At 39.4% G+C, this 21,814-nt stretch overlaps 1 protein-coding gene across 2 annotated transcripts in view; it reads right to left on the bottom strand.

Annotated features, from left to right (window-relative positions):
* Window positions 1–20,348, bottom strand: part of LOC127351658 (ras-specific guanine nucleotide-releasing factor 1-like) — a 30,411-nt gene extending 10,063 nt beyond the window's left edge. The window contains exons 1-15 of one of the 2 annotated variants that reach the window (XM_051379412.1): window positions 19,356–20,346; window positions 13,859–13,965; window positions 11,293–11,440; window positions 10,379–10,471; window positions 9,311–9,564; window positions 9,105–9,184; window positions 8,557–8,750; window positions 7,228–7,337; window positions 6,789–6,907; window positions 5,599–5,759; window positions 4,912–4,975; window positions 4,449–4,475; window positions 3,530–3,672; window positions 3,068–3,150; window positions 1,440–1,688 (exon numbers count right to left, since the gene is read on the bottom strand). In XM_051379412.1, coding sequence (XP_051235372.1) covers window positions 1,440–1,688; window positions 3,068–3,150; window positions 3,530–3,672; window positions 4,449–4,475; window positions 4,912–4,975; window positions 5,599–5,759; window positions 6,789–6,907; window positions 7,228–7,337; window positions 8,557–8,750; window positions 9,105–9,184; window positions 9,311–9,564; window positions 10,379–10,471; window positions 11,293–11,440; window positions 13,859–13,965; window positions 19,356–19,631 — 2,108 coding nt within the window. In that variant the 5' untranslated portion in view covers window positions 19,632–20,346. Of the gene's footprint in view, window positions 1–1,439; window positions 1,689–3,067; window positions 3,151–3,529; window positions 3,673–4,448; window positions 4,476–4,911; window positions 4,976–5,598; window positions 5,760–6,788; window positions 6,908–7,227; window positions 7,338–8,556; window positions 8,751–9,104; window positions 9,185–9,310; window positions 9,565–10,378; window positions 10,472–11,292; window positions 11,441–13,858; window positions 13,966–19,355 lie in introns of both variants that reach the window. The other variant, XM_051379413.1, reaches the window with a different exon arrangement.
* Window positions 20,349–21,814: the final 1,466 nt, after the last annotated feature.

The following is a 21,814-nucleotide window of genomic DNA, read 5'->3' on the forward strand; positions in this document are numbered from 1 at the left end:
AACACCACCATCAATATTTAATACCGTAGAGTTGCTGCAGATGATGGGAGAAAGGGAGGAAGGGAGGGAGGCAGAAGACGAGGAGAGAGGGAGAGGGTGGGGTCCTGCAGCAGAGTGAAGGGTTGCCATGGTGACAGCGCAGCGGAGAGAGGAATGGTCAGACTTGTGGAAAGAAAAATAAAAGTGAGAGAATGGAAAAGGGTACAGTGAGGAATCAGAAAGACGAGGGGTTAGGCAGAGGTGGGTGGATGCAGGACCCAATTAACTGTGATGGTGGACAGAAGACAGAGGAGTGGATGTGTTTATGTGACCTCTCACTGCCTCTCCTCTAGTCCCTTCACACCTGGACAGGCTATGATAGCATGATGGGCTTCTTACAGACAGTCCACGTGAGAGCAAAGACAAATCGAGACACTGGGGAAGTCCCACCTTTTCACTGCACCATTACAGCACTGTTGCTGCATCCTCAGGAGAAATGTGTGGAAATTTCAAACTTTTTCACTCGTCACAAGCTATAGGGATTGGCCTCGCCTGCTTGGAGGAGTTTAAAGTAACAAACCTTTTTTGCTCTGCTGCTTAAAGGCTTCCGCTTAAACTCTAACAGAGAATATGCAGAGGTAGATAAAATAATAAAAAACATTTCCGTGACTTAATCACAATTGCAAACGCTGCTACAGAAGTGGGCCATGCTCTGTTTTACCTTGAAATCTGCTGTTTCTGCTGGTTGATACACTTTTCCTGTGATTGGTGAGCTTTGATCAATATGTAGTGTGTCTTGTAGTTTAAAGGTCCAGTGTGTAACATTTAGGATCTCTTGGCAGAAATGCAATGGAATATGCATAACTATGTTTTCGTTAGTGTATGATCCCCTGCACACAGGAATCGTTATGTTTTTGTACCGTAGAATGAGCAGTCTTCCGCCATGTTGAACCACCATGTTTCTACAGTAGCCCAGAAGAGACAAACCAAACACTGGCCTTTAAATAGACACAGTTGTGCTCCTTTAACTAATGTCCCCATGCTAACATGGTCACAGTGAAGATGCTAACATGCTGATGTTTAGCAGCTATAATGATCACCATTTTAGTTTAGCATGTTAGCATGCTAATAGCATTTGCTAATTAGGACTTACCACTACTGTACAGCTTAGGCTGATGGGAATGTCATTAGCTTTACAAAACACTGTGGTAGTAATATATGATCAAACAGATGAAACAATTTGTACAGACACACACACACACACACACACACACACACAGGCACACATTTTTGCAGAACAAGAAATAAAATGATGGGTTCACAACGGCAAAGTGCCATCTTCAAACCCTCTCTGTTAGTCTACAACTAAAATATGGTTAGTGTGGACAATTTTGTATCAGTAAACTCATTAAATCCCTGATTAAACCTCTTAGAATCAACTCACTCAGTGGATCACTCACCGTGCAGGGATGGCACTGATGGGCTTTTTGTAGATGGTGATGAGCTTGTCCAGCACTACGTCAGCACTGGTGAAGACGCGGTAAGAGTGGAGGAAGGTGTTAAGGAAGTCGATGGAGAGGAAGCGCAAGTCGGTCAGCCTCTCCAACAAGCGCTCTACACTGGCATAGCGGATCTGCAGCACTTTGCAAGAGTTCATCATCTTGCTGAAGCGAATGTCGACATCGTCACAGTACAAGCTGGTGTCCGACCTGTGTTGGAGTTAGGAATGAAGTTAGGAATGTTACTCACAGGGATTTAGCTCCCTCTACTTATGAAGCCCACTTCCAGTTATTATACTTTTCTGGTCACATGCGGGTCAGTGGGGAGCATTAGTTTAGAGCATTTACATTGCTATAGGTAGGGTCGTTTCCCTACTGGAAACACACTATACAGTTATCAGAGAAGACCACCAGAAATAAAATGTGAAAAATGTGGACTCACACTAACATTCTGCAAAACATTGTATTTCTAGCCTCACACGCAGCTTCAGAATAAGTTGCATTGTCTATACAGTCTTACTAAAAACTGATGGAGACTCTCTTGTAAGTCCGTCCCACTGGCCTCTAAGGGCCATTAATGAATCAAGGAATTCCAGGCTGCAAAGGACTCAAAGAATCAATTAAGGGAACATGCAAAGTATTGCAGACATGTATTGTGTCAGAGTCACTGAGTTGCATTCAGGGGGCCCAGATTTTCTACTGGTGGATGTGTATACATACACACAGTAGGAGACTGGTAATTTCTTCAGCTGCAGCACTAACCCTTTGTCCACACAGTATGCATGAGCAGTGTGTGATTGCTGAACTGATGTGGCTCGCACACCTGTGGTGTCCACACCGAGAGCATTTCTGCCAGCCATAGCTTTCTTGCCTTTGATAAATACAATACTATAAAAGCCTTGTTAACAAATGAATGGATTCTGTCCACAGAAACGTTAGAGGGCTTTTAATTTGAAAGAGGTACAGTAGGTGTTGAGTTAAAAAAAAGTTAGTACTTGTTTCGTGTCTGTTACATATTCTACAGATATAGACACTGAGACTGTAGTGAATGGGTTATACTTTATGTCCTGGTATAATGTTACTGGCTATTTTTGCTGAGAACCACGCATGGCTCACAGAAAAAATAGAAGCGTCGCTGCAGCCACAGCTGAAATGTTGCTGAAAAGTGTGGCTGCTCTAACCTGTTAACATGGGCGCTGAAATAAAAAACAAGATGTTCAGCAACACACCCGCACTGCTCACACGTGCTGTGTGGACCGGGCTCAATGTTTGAGTGTGAGTGTGCTCTTGTAATTCTATCTTTGTGAGGACTTTGAAAGTGAGGAGATTTTCAAAAGTAAGAAGATTTTGTCCACTTCTTTAAAAGGTTGTTTAAGAGTTAAAACTAAAGGCTAAAGGTCACATTAGTTTTAGGTTAGTCATAGTTATGACGGTTAAGTTTAGAGCCTATGGAATATACAAACGTGTGAGTTTGGGCACAAATGTTCTTGCGTCATGCATTTTCCATGTATTTATGGAATGCCAATAACAATCTCTGTTTGTGCATGTGTATTAGGTGTGTGCAGTCCTGCATGGTGTCCGACTCTCACTTAATCATCTGTGGCACGGTGACTTTACTGTTTTCCTCAAATGCGTTCATCATAAGACCATTGCAGCGGATGTTGTCAATGCACTGTAAGACAAGCAGACAGAAAAAAGCAAGAGGGAGAGTGAGTTCACAAACCTGCGGGTGATACAACTTTCCACCCCTAATGACCATAAGCTGCAGTGCTTTTCTGCTCCAATCTTTTTAATGATTATGTTCTGTCCCAAAATATATCTCATTATGCTTTAACTTGCACTTCCATACCAACTGACCTACAATTGGTGTAGATTAACACAGGGTTTAGTCATTGCTGTTTAAAGTGGCAGCCACAATAATTTCATAAAAAATCTTAGCTTAGCATTTTCATGTAAGTTTCAACACTGGCCTTCTAGCTTTTTTCTCATAATATAGAGGAAGTGTCTGAGGGCAGCCTACAGTCTTAGCTGTAAATTCTAATGACACGTACCTGGCTGATGTCACTGGTCCACGCTGACTTCTCCTGTCGGGATGAAGCCACCAGAATGACGGTGTAGGGTTGTACGTCTTTGGGCTCCACCATAACTTTAAAGTCCAGGTGCTCTGTGTCTTGGCCACTCCGCTCCCCTTTGGCTGCAAGGCACAAATTCAACACCTTCATTATATTGTAACAGGGAAAAATAAATTATACTGAGAACAAACACTATAAGAGGAAAGAGGAACAAATAAGAAAACAGAAATGACAAAATAAAATAAAAACAAAGCTCTGAGAGGGCCAAATTTTACATTGAATGTGAAAATTAATAAAAATCCTATGAGAATCTTGTTCTAACGTGTTACTGTACAAGGAGGAAAAATCATCAAGGAGATATGTAATAGCGAGTCTTGCCAGTAATGAGACGCATTCTGGACATCCCTCGACCATTATTTGAGCTCAGCATTATAAATACAGGTGTCGTGTTCAGTAAAGCTTTCCTTACTAAGCTAAAGATGATTCTTACCAGTATCTGTTGCAAAAGAAAACTGCCTTTACAATGCTTTAAACTGCATGACAGCCTTCTCCTTCTGAAGATTAAATCCCTACATTCATCTTAAGGCAGCAGCAGATATGTGTTTTCCATCTGCAGCCTCTAATTTGGAAAGTGTGGTATGAAAGCATAGCATAGCACAATATTATATTATTCACAATGATTCACTGTGGTTACCTTGGTTAAATCATGTGCAACCGACACCATTCAACCAGTCAACAATTATGACTGCAATCGTTTGGTTAAATTTGATGGTAGTGAGTCAAGAAACAACATCTTTCTAGAAGAAAAAGTCTACAGCTCTCTGGATAGTGGATGTAAAACAGGATTATTATAGAGATTTGTCAAGTTTTATTGTACTGATTTATTGTAACTACTCACTTTTTGCTACCCCCAACACAGCAGTTACTGCGGGAGTGAAGGGGAAAATGAAGAAGAAATGATGTAAGTGCCATGAGTCAGGTTAACATTAGGAAAAATACTCAAAATACAAAATCTTCTCCTCCCCACAAACACAATTGTATATCTGAAGACTTCTTTCTTCTACCAAAATAATTTCATAAATTTTCAAACAAAATGACAGACATCAAAGTGATTTATTTATGAATTATTGACAAGAAAGTACCCAGCTATGGGTAATTGATAAAGGATGTTCTACTCCTCAGAGACTTCATGGTTGTGTTACATACTCACTGACTGTTGCTGCAAGTTTGCTTTCGTAAAGTTTGAAATTATTCAGAGAAGATGATGCCAATAGTGTGTGTAGTAGTCTACAACTACACACAGTACATGTAAACATCTACATATACGTATTAAACATAGAAAATGTGATGTAGTAACTTACACTCATCATCCGTCCCCTCTGGCTCCTCCATCAGTGTGCAGTCTATGAGAGAGACCACTCCATTCTATGACAGGGTTCAAAGGTCACATACAGCTTGTTACCGGCTAATAAACAGTGGGGGCTTATGTATAATTTTGATAAGTCTTAACAAATGCTGCCGAAAACAGAACAGACTTTGTAAAAGTCTCCACCAATAGAAAACTCTGGATCTGTGATTTACAGTTGCTAAGAACATAAAATCAATATCATACAATTTGCATATGTGACTAAAACAGTTTCTGGAGAAAAGCTACCTGCATCTTTGGAGATCAATAAAGCAATGTCTTAATTGAATTACTAGTTTAATTGGAAAATACCAGGTTACATTACATGTCATTTTATCCATCGTTTATGGTCTTTTATTTAGTTAGTTCCAGTTCCTGCTTTTTTTGTTTAAACACTTTTTCAAAGACCCTTTTGAGATTAAATATGTAAAGGGTTGATAATACATAACAGTTGGACCAAATGCGAGGCTTTATTATTCAGTGTCTCTTGCCAATGTAATGTAATTCTAGACTCCTGGATTACTTGAATTAGCTACTACCACTTTGATCTGTTTTATAAGATCATTTCAGAGTTAATTCAATTTATTGTGTTGTAATCTGTTAGTATTAGTCACTTATCGTCTCGGTAACGGTCCTACTGTACCTTAGTGATGTGAAGTTTTCCCCCAGAGCCGCGTGTACAGATGATGAGATGTTTGGAGAAGAGGAAACACTGTCTCTCGCCTTCTTTCTTCAGAGACAGAGAGCCCAGTCGACCTCTCGTGATCTTCCCTTTCTCGCTCATCGGCACCTGGATCAGAGAACCTGTGGAGTGTCAATACCATGCACACACACACACACACACACACACACAAAAAAACACATGAGAAAACACATGTGATTTGCATACTGACTTTGATCTTGATCTTATAATTGGTGTCTAACCTTTGAAAGCCTTTAATGGGAATAATTAAATGGCACTCCCTCAGGTCCACACCCTTGTATAATCACGTGTGGATGTTTACTCCTACTGTGTCTGTAATTTTCAAGAGTAAATCTTTTGTTTACTTATTCAAACTTCTGTTGCAGTTGCACTAGAATTTGTGGCAGGCTTGTGTTTGTGCGTCAGTAATCAATTATTTTGTTCACATGTCTGCAAAGATGGAAGAAGGTGTTGAACATCTGGGTGAGAGTACATGTGATGCATCACAACAGAAAAGGCTGCAGGAGAGACGTGTGAGGATGGTGTTTAATATATGTTGAGCAATTTATATTTTACTGTAATACACTCCTACTTTTGTCAGTATTGCCCCATTTGGTATATTGTTTGGGACATTTAAGCTTGTGTAGGATGATAATATCCATCACAGGTGGTAATACTTGTCACTCCTAAATTAGATATAACAGAGTACACATTTGTACATTTGTGTTTGACTCATCCAACAGTTTCCATTAAGACACTAATAATGTCATTGTCAGTAAATCCCTCCAAATTGTAGGCCTTTTTAATCCACAATGTCTCAATTTCGATTTCTACAGATTGGAGTTGTTTAAAAGCACTTTTGACTGAGTGTGGCTGAGTAACAAAAGTAAAGTAAACTCATTACTTTTGTTACTAATGTAATGCATTACTTTTGAATATGAGCAATGAGTAAATTGATTACAGTTTCTGAGTAAATTGTCCAGCTGGTTGCGTGACCTTTCTTTTGTTGTTGTGGTTTGAGATGTGGAATCCCTGATTAGATAAACTAAATACATTCCTTAAATAAACTAATGAGTTTAATAAGTTTCAGTTTCATGTTTACCCTCAATTGTCTTGTCAAACAAACCAATATACCTATGAAACACACTTACCTTGCCTAACAAATGTCTGACTGGTGTCCAGCAGCACTTCACAGCCCTCCACAATCATCCGCTCAATAGCTAGGTTCTTCCTGATGTTCTCCGTCTCACTCACCTCATCATGCATGATTCTGAAAGGATAAAAAAAAATGTGATCAGGTACTTCACAGTTAAAGTTGAATTCATTGATAATACAGTATCCCTAGAAAAAATGCTTTTAATACACACTGTACTCTCAGACTTGTTTAAAGGACTGATTAACGATAATGATTAATGGCAGATGACATAGTTATACAAACATACAATCTAATGACCTATGGAGTTACCTTGCAGATACAATACAATTCTTGTTTAAATCCTAGAAAGCTCTCGAAGTTTCTTTGAGCTGTAACATATCATGTAGTACAACATACGGATCATTTTCAGCTGCTTGATTGACTGACTGATCTACCTGGAAAGTTCCTCCAGTTTTGACTTGGCGTAGTCCAGACTGTTTCTCTCCACATGCTCATGGGGGGTGTGAGCCAGCAACTCATGCAATGTCAGGATGTAACGGGGGATCTGAGTGAGAAACAGAGAGATGTTTGAACCACTTATTGAAATTAGTATATATTTAATCTTACACTTTAAACTTTGAAAGGTCAAGAGATTTAAAGCTTTTATGAAGTGTGTCAAGTGTCAAGCATCTTAACTCTAATGGCCTTGGACTGGTATTTAATTGGTCATAAAGCCTGTCCAGGGTTTGTCTGAAAGGCAGAAAGATCATCTTTGAAATGAACAACATAAAGCTAATAACAATGGCACTTCTTTTCACTTTCACTTGACACATAAAACATTTTCAATAAATATTCCATTAACAAAATATTTCTTTTGTCACTACAATATCCACTTTTATGTCTTCACTTTAAGTGTGAGTCTCTGCGTCATTGTTTTGCTGTTGAAGTAGCTTTGACAACCTTCGTCCAACCACTGAAAACAGGTTGTTGGGTAAAAGTGCAACTGCTGTTAGCACGTCATCTCATTACTGAAGTTTAAGAAACCCGAACCAAGTTGTTCTTTACAACACAGAATTTCTAAAGTGACATCTTACAATGGTCCAATTTAAGAACTATATATATAATTATTAATTTTCACACTTAGAAAATACATTGATTGCCTAATATTGGCATTATAACTTCAGATCACAGAACAAAATTACAAGGGCCATAACCGCTGCATTGCTTATCTGATTATGATGAATGGAAAGATATTGAATCAATGCAATCTGGTGTTTAAATTCAAAACCTGTTGCCCTGATGGGGGAGCCACGACTAACAGTCAACACATTTTATACTTACATTAAATGTTATCTTCGAGAAATCACTGGTCCGGTTTAGACCAAATCAGAATGACAAATATTGTCCGATGAGCATGCGTCAAATTTTTAAATAGATTTTTTGGCTCTATTACAAACGTCTAACTCATCTGTGATTTGCCAGACAAGACTGTGTGATATGATGTATGTTTAAAAACACAACACAGGTCAGTACTAAATTAATACAATATTGCATATATGTTTTACCGCAGTTTTTCCAGTGCAAAACGTTTTTTCTAAAACAAATACATACTTTAGAATTTTGAAAGATAGAATAAAGGAGGGTGTTGCAGGGGTACTGACACTGCACTAAAAAGAAGTAATTTACACGCTTCACAAAGGCCACAGTTTACTACAGTATATGAAATTGTGTGTGGATTGTGTCATAATACTTCAGTCATGCTCACTGTGAGCCCGGAATCTTACCTGAAACATTGGGTAAGTAAGGAAGGTCTCCAGCGTCCTCTCCTCACAGTCGGGCTTAGCCTCGTACTGCTTCAGCAACTTGTCGAAGTCTCTGTTCTGTTTGCAGTGGGCCAGGATCTGCAGGCTGTACTGGTGGTTCCTCACAAACTCCTGGTAGATGTTCAGCATAGGCAACAAGATGTCAAACAGGTCAGCTGTAAAGAGAAGCAGACATCTTCATGAGCATATACAATATGCTTTGCTGATACAGGATATTTCCTGTGCAGTAATCCTAAAATATTTTATTTAACAAAGATAATGGACAACCGATGAGCTCCATCTAAAAACATAGGCTATGTTTAGAGTCAGTCGCTCTGTATTGTATCTACAAAACACCTGAATTGAGTTCTCAGTTCATATCTGAACATTTGATTTGTACCCATTTATACTCTGAATTCAGCCTGATCTGTGTCATTATTAAATCTTAATTAAAATGAAACAGGTTGTAAATAATCCCAACATAAAACAGCCTAATGTTCAACTGTTTGTGTTGTCTGTGTCTTTCTCACCCAGCACCAGTGTTGGCCAGCTGGCTATCCTGGCCTTCAGACCCTGGTAGAAGATCTGATGGAGGAACATGATGGTCTCACTGATAAAACAAATAAACAAAATGGTGGTCATGAGCTATTGTTTCTCCCTATACCATTCACAAGTGCTGGCAGCTCCCACTGTGCCGAGTCACACCACTATCACAACCAGACTAACAACCAGACACCTGTTAAGGAAGATGCTGCTGACATCATCGTGTGTGATGGGCGGCTTCTTGGAGCTGGCGGCCATGCGGAGTGGTCGCAGGAAGTTGTTGACCAGGATGTGGAGTTGCTGAACGTATTCGGCCTCGGCCTCCAGCATGCTGAACACCACCTGGTTCCTTTTCCTCATGCTTTCAGCGTGCGGCGAACGGATATAGTCCTGGATGATGGTTTTCCACTTCCTGCGGCAAATCCAACCTCGCAGGAAACTCTGGACCTGTGATGATAAAGGGTAGCATACAAAAGTTAAGGTTTTTTTCAATATGTGTGTGCATGTATGTATTTGTGACTATAAATTTCTTAGGTAATCCAGTGGGTTTTGAAAGTGTCACCTTAAATGTCACTTAATGTGGACCAGTAAAAAAGCCATTGCTAGATGTAGACAATCCTTCCTGGTAGTAAACAATTTACAACTTCACATGATGAAGATCAACACACAAATGCACCATTAGTTGAATAAGAGTCAGATTTGTATCTTAATGTAACATGCTAAAGCTAGTTCTGGTTTGGGCCGTCACAGTGTTAGCAGCTAGAGAATTCGTATTTGTACTAAAATCTGTATTAATTGGTCATTTGGGGGCAGCACAACAAGCTGTAATCACGACACATTATTACCTTAAAAAGTTGTAGCCTATTTACACATCTTGCAGACATTAGCATTTATTTCGAGACGTGTTCTCTGCTTCATGTAAATCCAATATTCACTCTCTTTTAAGCTCTGTTTTGTTCTCCACCAACTCCTGAGAAGAACCTCTACCTCTTCAGTTGCTAAATTAGATTAAATGAAAAATTCAGTAAAGTTGTGGACCAGAATGAACTGAAAGACACTAAAATGCTCTGTAGAGCTGAGGGGAACTGCAGACTGATTTATTGTTTAAAAGAAACCATATGAATCAATGATGGAACAGATGAAACTTTACCTAAAAGCTCCCCCTTTCGCCTGTCCTTACTTTGGTTTTTCATCAAGAAAACTGCAGTCAGTCAGGCTTTCTTCTTTAAAAGTGCACAACAGCAAAACAATCAGATCTCACCTTTTTGATCTTCTTGATCTCGGTGTCGTCATCACTGGGAGGTACTTCTGGATTTGACTGGATCTTCTCATTGTCCTTGAGCAGTCCAGCGATCTGAAATTCAACACATATCAAACATTGCTTTTGCTGAGTGGACTAAGATGAGTACCTCATAATGTATGTAGCTAAAATCCTACACATGATCTTGGTCTTGTCATAGTCTCTCACCCCTCTCTGTGTTTTTATTATCAATGTTTTATTCAATGTTTCTGGGTTGTTTTTTGTATTTTGTTCAACTTTGTTACCGTCCATTAGCTGGTTTCAGAATTCATACAAGAACAAACTGTACCAGCTGGTTCAAAATGTTTCCTATTTTATTTTATTCATTCCTGTTTCATTTACTTCCATTAGAATGACTATGAATAAGAATGGACAGCTTAAATAAAGGACTGGAATTAAACAAAACAACCCAAAATCCATTACTAGTACACGTTTTAGCCATGAAAAGTGAGACAGTTGATTATCATTTTCTGGTGCGGACTGCAGTATCAAATACAATAGAAGCTGATTCATGCATATTGAAAACATTCAATTGAATTGGAGCTAGCCATTAGCACATTAAAGAGAGATGCATTTGATCTAGTTTAGACTGAATAATTAGGATACAAAACACTCAACAGTATTGCAGAGTCTCTAACAAGGACATCCCAGGGGCGCTGCAAGCTACGATGCTCGCCACAAACTCACAACATTGCGGTTTGTAATCTGGGTCATGACCTTTGTCCTATTCCCTCTTTCTGTCTTTATACTCTGTGCCTGACTACTTTCACTTCCATCTTTTCTCTCTCTGTCTCCACTGTGTCATACAGAAAGACAAAACACAAACACTCACACATACACAGGTATTACTAGCGTGAAATTACAAGGCAAGTTACCTCTGATTTTAGCCGCTCTATCTCGATTTCCCCATCCTCTATCTGTTGTCGAAGTTGCTTGGCAACCGTTTTCTCTGTCTCCACTATTTGGAGTAGATGGAGATACTTCTGCATGAGGGTCTCATGCTCTGTAGCCAGGTTCCTGTAACTATACAGACACACACAGAGACATTGTAAGGACCTCATTAACGCATGTTTCATGGGCTCTCCATAGATTTATCAAAGCAAAAGCAGACCTCTGATCAGCATGTGTTTGAACCACAGATCTTAGGTCCGCACAGAGAGCAGGCACTTACACAACCAATTCTTCAAATACTTGCGGGCTAAGCAAACCAAGCGCAAAGGCTGCGTCTGCATGAGCAATAATTCTGTACATTACCCAGTTCAACAAAGGGTTTCAGTTTAATTTGATTTAACATTGCAAAACAGCTTGTTAAACTTGAAATGTGCTGAAGTAGTAAAAAAAGAAATCCCAAGTATTAGAATATGGCATCCAGACATCAAAATGAAAAAAAAGCAATATGTTGATATGTAAATACAGATTTCCATTGCCCTGCTGTGTATTACATTCTTACAGGCCAACTTACCCCTGTACAGTAAGTGCTGCAGCCTTGACTGAGCACTAATCAATGTAATCTTCAATGAGTCCAATCAATTGACCTTTTTCGCCATACAAATGCACACTGCTGACATTTAGAGTGATTGTATTGCTTGGTTTCATGACCCTCTTTTGTCTCTGAATCCTAGAGGAGCATTTCGCTCATTATACATCTCAGGTCTCCGTGCATCAAGTTTGATAATAATACATTTATTCTATTTATTTATATAATGGTTTTCCAATTATAATAATAACAAGAATCCACACAATAATCCAGTTGAGGGAATCTTAGAAGAGTCAGTTCTCTGTTTAACAGGGCTTTCACATCAAAACGGAAGGTTTGACCTTCCATCAGGTTGTGTGGCAAAAGTTTGATTAAATTGAAAATACACTGAGCTCCTCGTCATGCATCCAGTGGGATCTAGTGAAAATCTGAAGCCTGGCAGAATATATCTGAGAGGACACAGGAATACTAAATTATCAAATTAATATTAAGAATGTTTCCTTTCTGTCAGCTGTTTTGTGCTGCTCTTTATTCTACTCTAGTTCTTATATGTTTAGTCTGAAGCCGCCATTAATGAATGAATTAGACTTAATCGGACATTTGAAACTAACACAAATGTTTTTTTAGCCACATTAGGAGCAGGATTTTAGGGGCGGCTTTGCCCAACACAGACAGAAATATCTTGACAAATGTTGCGTAAATTACCATGAGATTTTGTACAAATCATGTTTCCATGGTTCCAAGAGAATGAATCAGAATGACTGCTGATCCCCTGTCTTTTTGATTAGGATCAGATTTGGATTGTCCAATACTAAATACCTCAGCTGTACTTTTTTAGTGCCTCTTAGTTTGCCATACTAACATGCTACACAACAGTAAACATATCTAAACATCAGCTTGTTAACATTGTCATTGTGAGCCTGTTAGCATACTGATATTCGCATTTAGCTTTAAGGACCACTGTGCCTAAGTGCAGCCTCACATTTGATTCTTGTTATGATACAACTGATTGTATATTATTCATTTTTTTAAGACCAACTTAAATCACATTTAGTAATCCCGTTTTGTAGTCAACAAGTTTTTAAAATGCATTGTCAGAAAATGATACTTTTTGTCTCAGCCATATACTGTCAGTGGTCTCAGCCGGCCAGGGGGCTTATCTGTGTTTGATTGACAGCAGCTGGCAGATGGAAGAGAGACAGAGTAAACATTTTGCACTGTAACCTAGGCCAACATAGACTGCGTTAGTAGTATTGAAGAGTAAGGACCACACCAGCATGGTGAACCAAAGTGACATTTGAAGGTATGTTTACATGCGGATTAATGTGCTGAGCAGCTAATTAGCCATCAAGCCTTCCAAATGACGTTAGCAGTGCATTTTTCTAGTGCACTGAAAGGATTTGGTCCAATTTCAGTTGAACTTTAAAACATCAGACTGTAAGAAGTTAATAGTAATGTAATTGACCAGTTTGATGCTGTTGAGGGGAAACGATTTATCTCCACTTTTGGTGATTTTAATGCCGTCCGATAAATTGAAGAATTATGTGCTAATCTATAAGTCCACCACTACTGAGGTTCAGCAAAATATAAATAAATAAATATAAATAACAGAGGTCAGGACATAACATATGATGCATATTTTAGTTGATGAAATGTTTTTAAAAATGTATTCAGTGAGTAATGGCTACAGATTTTTACAATTGGAGAATGTAAGAATCATGTTAGGCCTACAACAATGATTAAAAAAAAAATCTATTTTGTCAAAGCCACGGGAAGCCACTGGAGAGGGGCTAAAGACCGGCAGGTTTCCTACCCCTCTTCTAGGGTAAGGGTTACACTTATTTTTCACAATCACTGATTAAACAGGGCTACATCACAGGGTACAAACACACAAATATTCTCATCATAAGAACATCCTAAGCTGAATGTGTGTATGTTGGTGAAGGGTCATGTGTGAGAAGTACCTGGCCTGTGTAATGGCAGCCACCCACTCATCACAGTCCTTGACGTCCTCTGTGCGCAGCTCCAGAGCCTTCTGGTTGTCATGATTGAACGTGACAGTGAAGTAATACTGAAAGACGACATCATAGGAAGAGTCAAATGTTTGTTCAGCATGTAATGAGACAATGAGAATATATTAACGGTTTCAAAGTAAAAAGATGTACATTGTTTCCTTGATAAACTGCAGGAAAATCTATCCAATGGATAAACCTAGCATGATTCGTCATCATTGACCAGCTTTATCTTAAACCTGCATTTTGTTGGAAGTGAAGTTGTACATATACACACATGCATGTCCATGTGTGTGGATGAGTGGGAGAGAGATCCTGAGGGGAAAGTCTTGAGAGATTCATTATAAAGCCTCTGTGCATTCAGTCTGTAACCTGGCAACTCACCTCTGAATTGGTGGAAGCCTCTCGACTGACGCCATGTTTTGTTTAGTTTTGCTTTGCTTTGTCCCGGTGATTTCGCTCCATTTTAGTGACACAACAACATCATCGCCCCTTTTTACTCCCTCACCAATTATCTCCAGTGACCCTACAGCCTTAAAGGCTCAGTTATGGCAATTATGGCAAATGCATGTGGAATTGTTTTCTAATAGGCTTATCAGATAAAAATCCTCAAATCAACAAAGTGGTGGTCATTGTGATAATAGTACAGACAGCCTGTTTGTGGTAGAAAAGCATCAAATTATATAACACTGATGCATTGTAAATAGACCCCCACAAATCCAATATATTGGATTTTTTATCCCTCCCAAATGCCAAAAGCAAATCATTTGTGAAGGGGAGTAATGTTCCATATTTCCTGATGAGCAGCAGAATCGGCCTTTGTCAATAATGTGCTTCCCATCTCCCGCTTCCTGTGAGCTGGTGTGTCAAGCCTTTTAGGCAGCTATATTTAGCTCCACGTCACTACATTTTTTGCCACAGAGACATTATCTCTCGGTAAGTGAGACAACGTAGCCAGTAGTAAATCCTTGTTTAAAATCTTTGAACAAAAACTACTGAATTTCATCTGGAATAGAGAAAAAGAATTTTTATTTATGTAATGATGATCATAAAGATGGCTTCCAGTTGCTAAACTTCAGAGCAATTTTGTCTTTAAAAACCTCTTTGATAAAAAAAATAAAAAAATAAAAAATACTTTTTTAAAAGTAGACTTTTAAATGCTTCCATGCTTTTTTACTTTGCAGCTCCCATAATGTTCAGTTTGGGATCATGGAGACCCCAGGCCCTCATTAACAACTCCAAAAACCTACTTAACATTGTTTTTATACCTTTTCTAATTTTATAAGGATTTCTTATTATGAGTTTATGACAAGTTTCAGAGTCTGCTACAGAAAATTATCAATTTATCACTGGTAACACGTGTTTAATAGCTGCTGTGAAAAAGGTCTGTTTTGTCCTACATTTGCGATTAGTGCTGACTAATGCTACGTCTTTCACAGCACTATACCCTCCCAAATCCCCAAAAAGTCTTTGTTATTGGAAATTGTTTGACCATCAGATCAATTCTTAAAAATAAGCAATGTCTGACTGTAGGATAAAATACTGTACATATATTTCTGTGAATGTTTTTTCAATCCACATAACATATCAAATATAATGTGTTTCCTCTTTGGTGTAATAACAATGCTTGATAATAATAATAATAATAATAATTATTATTATTATTATTATTATTATTATTATTAATAGTAATACTAATAATAATAATAATAATAATACACATACAGTGGCGGAGTCTATGGGACCCCTTACAATGGGAAAGTAAAACCAATGTAAACAAAACACAAGGGTTAAGTACATAATGGTAATGTTTGTTTATTACATAATTTGAACCATCTGCAGTAAAATGAAAGTGTAACTAGTATAAATTGAAACTGAAATCATAAAAGAAGAAAAATGCATTAAACATTAGACACAACACATTTCAAAACAATTGGAAATATATTTGGAATATTGATACTCATGGTGCCAAAGATATAATAGACCCCCACCACCACCACCACCACCTAAGACGACCCGCATCACATTTCTCATATGTCCATATTTGCTGTACTTGCTAAGTGAAGCACAATGCCGAGGCATGTTGTTGCACATTTCGTTGGCCCCTTCAAATGCACTTTTTCAGATGCAAATAGGGGTTGCCATAGTAACTGTGGGCTTAAACGTAGCTCGCCTTCTAAATGGGGAATAAGAACATTTAAAAAGTAGAACACTCCAAAGAATACAATGAGAACGGAGAGACAGACGGAGAGGGAGGGAGAGAAAGATCTTTTGCCTTTTTGAGGAGTGAGGGCTATAAAAAGCGCTGTAGCCCTGCAAGGTGGCAGTTGGCTTGGCATCTATTCGCTGCATTGTCCCTCTCCCTGTCACACACAGATAAGATCCAGCACTCGCCCGGCCCCTTGTCCTGCAGCTCTGACACACACACGCACACACACAGACGTACAAGCACGAACCACCACAAACACGTCAAAAGAAATGTGGAATCTGTTGTAATCTGCATATGTAACAGGTTTAATGTTAGAAATATACAGTAGTATTGCCTCGGATGACCTCTGCAGTCCGCTCATTGACTCGAGTGTCATTTGTTGTTTTTCCAGAGTGGAGAAAGTGAAAAGGAAATCTGTATGCCCTCAGACACCTGGAGCATTGATTACTCTTTCTGTCCTCGTTTCACCTTTTATAGATCGACATCGGCGTATGCGGGAGGACACAGTGAGGCAAATATAGACTTCAAGCCTTGCACAAAAGTACCATAAGATCTACAGATGTGGACACATATGTATTACACTGGCATGAATGATTGCACGTGATAAAGTGTACCGAACATCAAAATTTTATGTACGTGTGCACATTTAATAGACCAAAATTTCAGAATTTATTCCTGACACATATTATGTAAAGGGACACGTGCTGAACAGAAGACTGTGTCATGCTAATTGAAGGCTTTCAAATTCATTTAATTCACTGTTGAAATAAATTCACCAGAGCAGCCTGCATGAACAGCTGTCATGGTTGATGTCGCTCAGTCCATATTTCATTCCCAGAACCCCGAATTTACAGTGACTAAAGTTTAATAGTTTACGCCATGAGAGTGACCAACAAGTCCTCATAACGACAAAGAAGGTTGTTTGTCCGTGCTTTCCAAAAACAACCCATATGATGAATGTAAGCTTTTTCTGATCTGTTACCATTAATTAGGGTCTGATTCATTTTAGGCAACTAAAACTACTGGGTAAAAAAAATGAAAAAAACTCTCCTTTGCAACTTTGAGTGGACAGCCAAAGTTCACATATTACTCAGGATTATGTATGTATTTTTCCTGCTGGGTCTGTAACCCCAAAAACCTTCATTTTGTTAACTCCATCACAAGACAAAAATTGAGGGCACGTGTTTGAAGAACATGACGTGACTGCAGAGTTCAGCACCATGGACAGTGACAGTGGGTACAGCTGATGGAAACCAGTAACTTTAGGAGTTGCTGTTTATTTGTCTATAGACAGTTCTTTTCTAGAGATTATACAGTCTAAGAGTCTTATACAACTAAGTCACAACCGGACTACCTACATTTTCATCCCATAGAGGCTGAATAATTGGGAAGATTCTCATAAAAGATGGGTAAACGTTAAATTTGAACATCCGAATATGTGCAAATATTATCAAACATTCCCATAATGGGTTAATCAATGTTTTGTATGTTATTTTTTGTAGGACTTAGGACACTGAGGTTTTTGTCTATGAGAGTACAGAACTGTAGTTTTGAGACTGGACAGTTCTTTAATCTGTACCTTCATCTTGTACTATTTATTTTAAACACGCTGAGTCCGGAAGAATGTAGGCGTCTATATTTTTTATCTATTTATTTATTTATTTTAAATCTGTGATCTAAAAAACACCCTAAGGGCCTTGGGGTTAGGGGGTTAAGGTCCTGATCATGAATCCCAATGCCCTCGGTTCCAGTATGAGCAGGGACCTTTGTTTTTCATGTATAAAATGTTTAAAAATATATTTTAAAAAAGACTAAACACTCCAATGCCATGACGCAACCATGCTGTGTACTAGTTTTCACTTGGTTGCCTTACATTTGTTGTGCAGTTATGTTGGTATACAGTAAAAGTGGAACATGAATCCAAGGTTTTCCACCATTTACAGTGAAAACGAGCATACACTCAAAAGGCTGTAAAATAAAATTGCTCTCATCCAATGGCAACTGCCAAATTGAACATGTTAATGGGATTAGTGGGGAAAAAAACAACAGATGAAACTTTGACTTTTTAACTTCAGTTCTTCATCAGCTCTGCTGCAGGGAAAGCAGAAGAGACTGCAGCTGGCAGAGCAGATTTCAGAAGGTGACTGCAGTCATAGCTCACAGCAGCTTGACCACTTCTCTGCCTCTCAAATGCTTTTATGCCACAAGGTTTATTTCTTGCAGCAGCAGCCTCCATAACCCCCCCTAACTGTTTCGCTAGAGGCAACCATGCTTTCGCTGAGATTATTTGTGACTGTGTCACACTGGCATAAAATTAAAAAAAAACAACCAAAAAAAAACAGTGGAAACTGTTTAGCCCTCAAACATGTTAATCCATGAAACTAAATGCCCGAGGAATTAAAACGAATGGGGGATGTACTGAGAAACAAAAGCATGCCTGGGACATATTTGGTTTTCATTCATGGCTGTCGTTAACAACCCCGTGATAATGAGAGAGCTATCAAATGAACCAAGCCGCTATGAAACGGGGAGACGCAGTTGCCAAGGTAGGATGCTATTAATATCAAGACAAGGAATTAAATCAATACGTCAAAACGACAGGGAAGGGGGCAGCTCTCCTCCGCAAGATGGCAACCTGCAAAGTTTGGATGCTGTTTAAGTTTACTCCCTACATATGAGCTGCGATCCTTGAACCTTTGAGACGTCTAAAAATACAGCCTCTTACATAAAAACAAAGGCGCTGCAACACATATTACGAGTGTAACGAGGAAAGAAGTGCAGGGAGGTAAACTAGTTCCTGTGTCTGCAAAGTTTGCACCGAGAATCGCATCTATCCTGTTGAGTTCAAACCACTGTGTGTGTTTGTATTTCGTGCATTTGTTGAGTTACGTTTGAGGCAAGCTGCGAAGCTATTTTAGTGCAGAATCGAGACAATCAATCAGTTAGGATGACGCCATTACGTAACACTGAACGTCAAGTGAACATCTCTGGGACATTGTTTGCGTGATAAATAGGGATAAAAACAGCAACTGTGTCGTTAAGACGCAATTTTGCTGCGAAAACACCTCCTCCCATGAATGTCGCTGCAACAGAGAGCCACATCAGATAACAGCAAGTTTCTTCCATCAAGATAATCACAACAAGCAGCATCACTGAGTGTGTCCGCTCACTGAGACGGATTACCTTGACAGTGTCAGTCAGTGAGACTTATGGGAGCTCCCCGTGTGATCAATATCTTACCTGCTTCTCTAAGCATTCCTTCGCTGACAGAGACGGTTTCGGTGACGGTGCCCTGTCACAAACGCAGCCCTCCAACAGGTACAGTCCGGAGGGGCGTGAGCTGGAGTCGTTTTCGAAATAAAATAGCATATTCTGCAATAAAGCGAACCACTTTGAATGCCATTTTGTGTTGTCTGAGCTTTTCTTACTCAGGCAACCTCGCCTCGTCCCATCCTTCTTCGCCAAAAGAGCCAGATAGGTGATGTGGCCATCATTGAGTCTCATCCCTTTCTGCATTTTGGCTGTGAATCCGGGAGGAATCTGCGGGGAAGCCTGCGGATTCTTACATGTTCTTCTTCTCAGCACCTCCGAAACACAGTCAGACTTGGTGGGCAGCAGCCCACTCCTGTGTGCCCATCCACAGTTGCCACACTAATGTCTGCAACGGCGTAAGAAAAGAAAAAAGAAGAAAATTATGCACGTAAAGAGTCAAAGTTACGCATTCAGCCGCACGAACTCCACGCTGCGAACAATACTACAGCAAAGCCCAACGTCGCCTTAGAAAAGCCTTCCTCATGAGCCCGAACTGCTCATGATGAGGAGGACTGAGGTGTCCCCGTGTGTAGCCTACACACGCGCACAAAAGCGCCCGCTGGCGCGCGCGCAGCATCCTGCTCTCACAGGGGGAGGAAGCGCAGTCACGTGACCTGTCCGCGGAGCAGCAGATTTCAGCACCTTGGACAGAAACTCCGAGGAACAACACAGAGGAGGAGAGAGACGCAGCTTCTACATGTGGAGAATCCCGAGGAAGATAAAGAGCTTTACAGACCCTGACGACCCCACACACACACACACACACACACACACACACACACAGAAACACTACCACTCCCCTCTGAGAGGAGTGTTTTCTCTGAATTTAAAACATATGAAACGGTTAAGGACGGATAATATATATAGATTGTGATTGCCCTTGCTTGAATACTTAATTTGTTATTAATGTCTAATTATTTAAAATAATTATTTGCCTGTTTTCTACTTCTTTAGACAACTTCTTGTACAATAGTCCTATCTTAATTATCCTTACTACTTTTTGACACTGTGGTTGAGATATAAGGCAAACAAAAGGATAGTTTACAAAATATTTCATACAATGGATGTACAATCTGCATCTCTGCAATAAAGCCTGTAGTTTTGTGAGGATACAGCATGTTTAATGTTTGTTGTTGACTGTGTCAGCGAGACATTGAGTCTGTTACTGTACGTGTTGTTGCCTTAGATTGTATAGGTGGTATGTCTCCTTTGATTAAATTTTGCATCAAATAAAGATTAAATACATTTTGCATCCACATTTACTTGTTAACAATGATGCGTTTGTACTTTTACTTTACGGCATTATATATGCGTAATATGTCCCTAAGGTCCCCTTCTATAACTGCTTAAGAATCGGACTGTTGAAACAACATCTTCTTTTTTTGGGAAATTACAAAAATCTTTTAAATCTCTCTCTCTCTCTCTCTCTCTCTCTCTCTCTCTCTCTCTCTCTCTCGCTATCTCGCTCTCTCGCTCTCTCTCACTTTTCAACTAAAGAGGATAAGAGTGTCACCATAGCACACTTCCTCTGGTCTGCCTGGTTCTGCCCATATTCACACTTCCTGTTAATTAGTAAGCTGAAAAAAACAGTTCACCACCCATGCTGTCAGGGAGACAGGTATCCACTGATGGCGAACAGCTCAGCAACAGTAATATCACATAGGTCTGGGTCAGTTTGTCGTTGTTTTATGTAACTTGTACAGTTTGTCTAAACATTGTAATATAATCTCTGCTCCTGGCAGCTTCCTGTCTTTCGTCCCACAGGTGAAATTCCCTCAAGTCACATTTACTGTATGTTTACACTGATTTCCAGATATCAAGTCTGCTCCCTTGACCCATTGAGAGTAGACCTTGCAATGATATAATCTGAAATAATCTAAGGCCACTAAACCTTTGTCCTTGTCTCTTTCGGTCCTGTCCTGCCTTTTTTTTATATATATATATATAGAACACAGAGTTAACAAAAGCCTCTCAACACTGTCCACTGCTGGTACATTTACATATCTAAGAGGGCGAGAGAGATACTCATTAGGGTTGGCCCATAATTAATCCTGGATTAGCATATTGGGGCTAGGACACACACAATGGTCTATTTCATCACAGGGTGTTTCACTGTGGGATCACAGTTCTTTGTCTGTGTGGGATCATTAAAAGAATCCAGGGACGTAACAGGGCATAATTGAGTGAGATTCAACTGCTCTCGTTGATAGATTCAACCAGCTTTTTGGTATTTTTTACGGGAAAGGAGAGAGGACAATCCAGCTTTATGAGTATTTAATTTCCTCTTCCTTTTTTGGTGACAGGTACAGTGAAGAGAAGTGGCAGAGAAGTGAAGGGAGAGAGATGCAACAGTGTAGAATGAGCTGCAATTCAACCCCATGCAGCCA

Source organism: Dicentrarchus labrax, unplaced genomic scaffold (genome assembly GCF_905237075.1).
Source record: "Dicentrarchus labrax unplaced genomic scaffold, dlabrax2021, whole genome shotgun sequence".
In the NCBI taxonomy this organism is placed as follows: Eukaryota; Metazoa; Chordata; class Actinopteri; family Moronidae; genus Dicentrarchus; species Dicentrarchus labrax.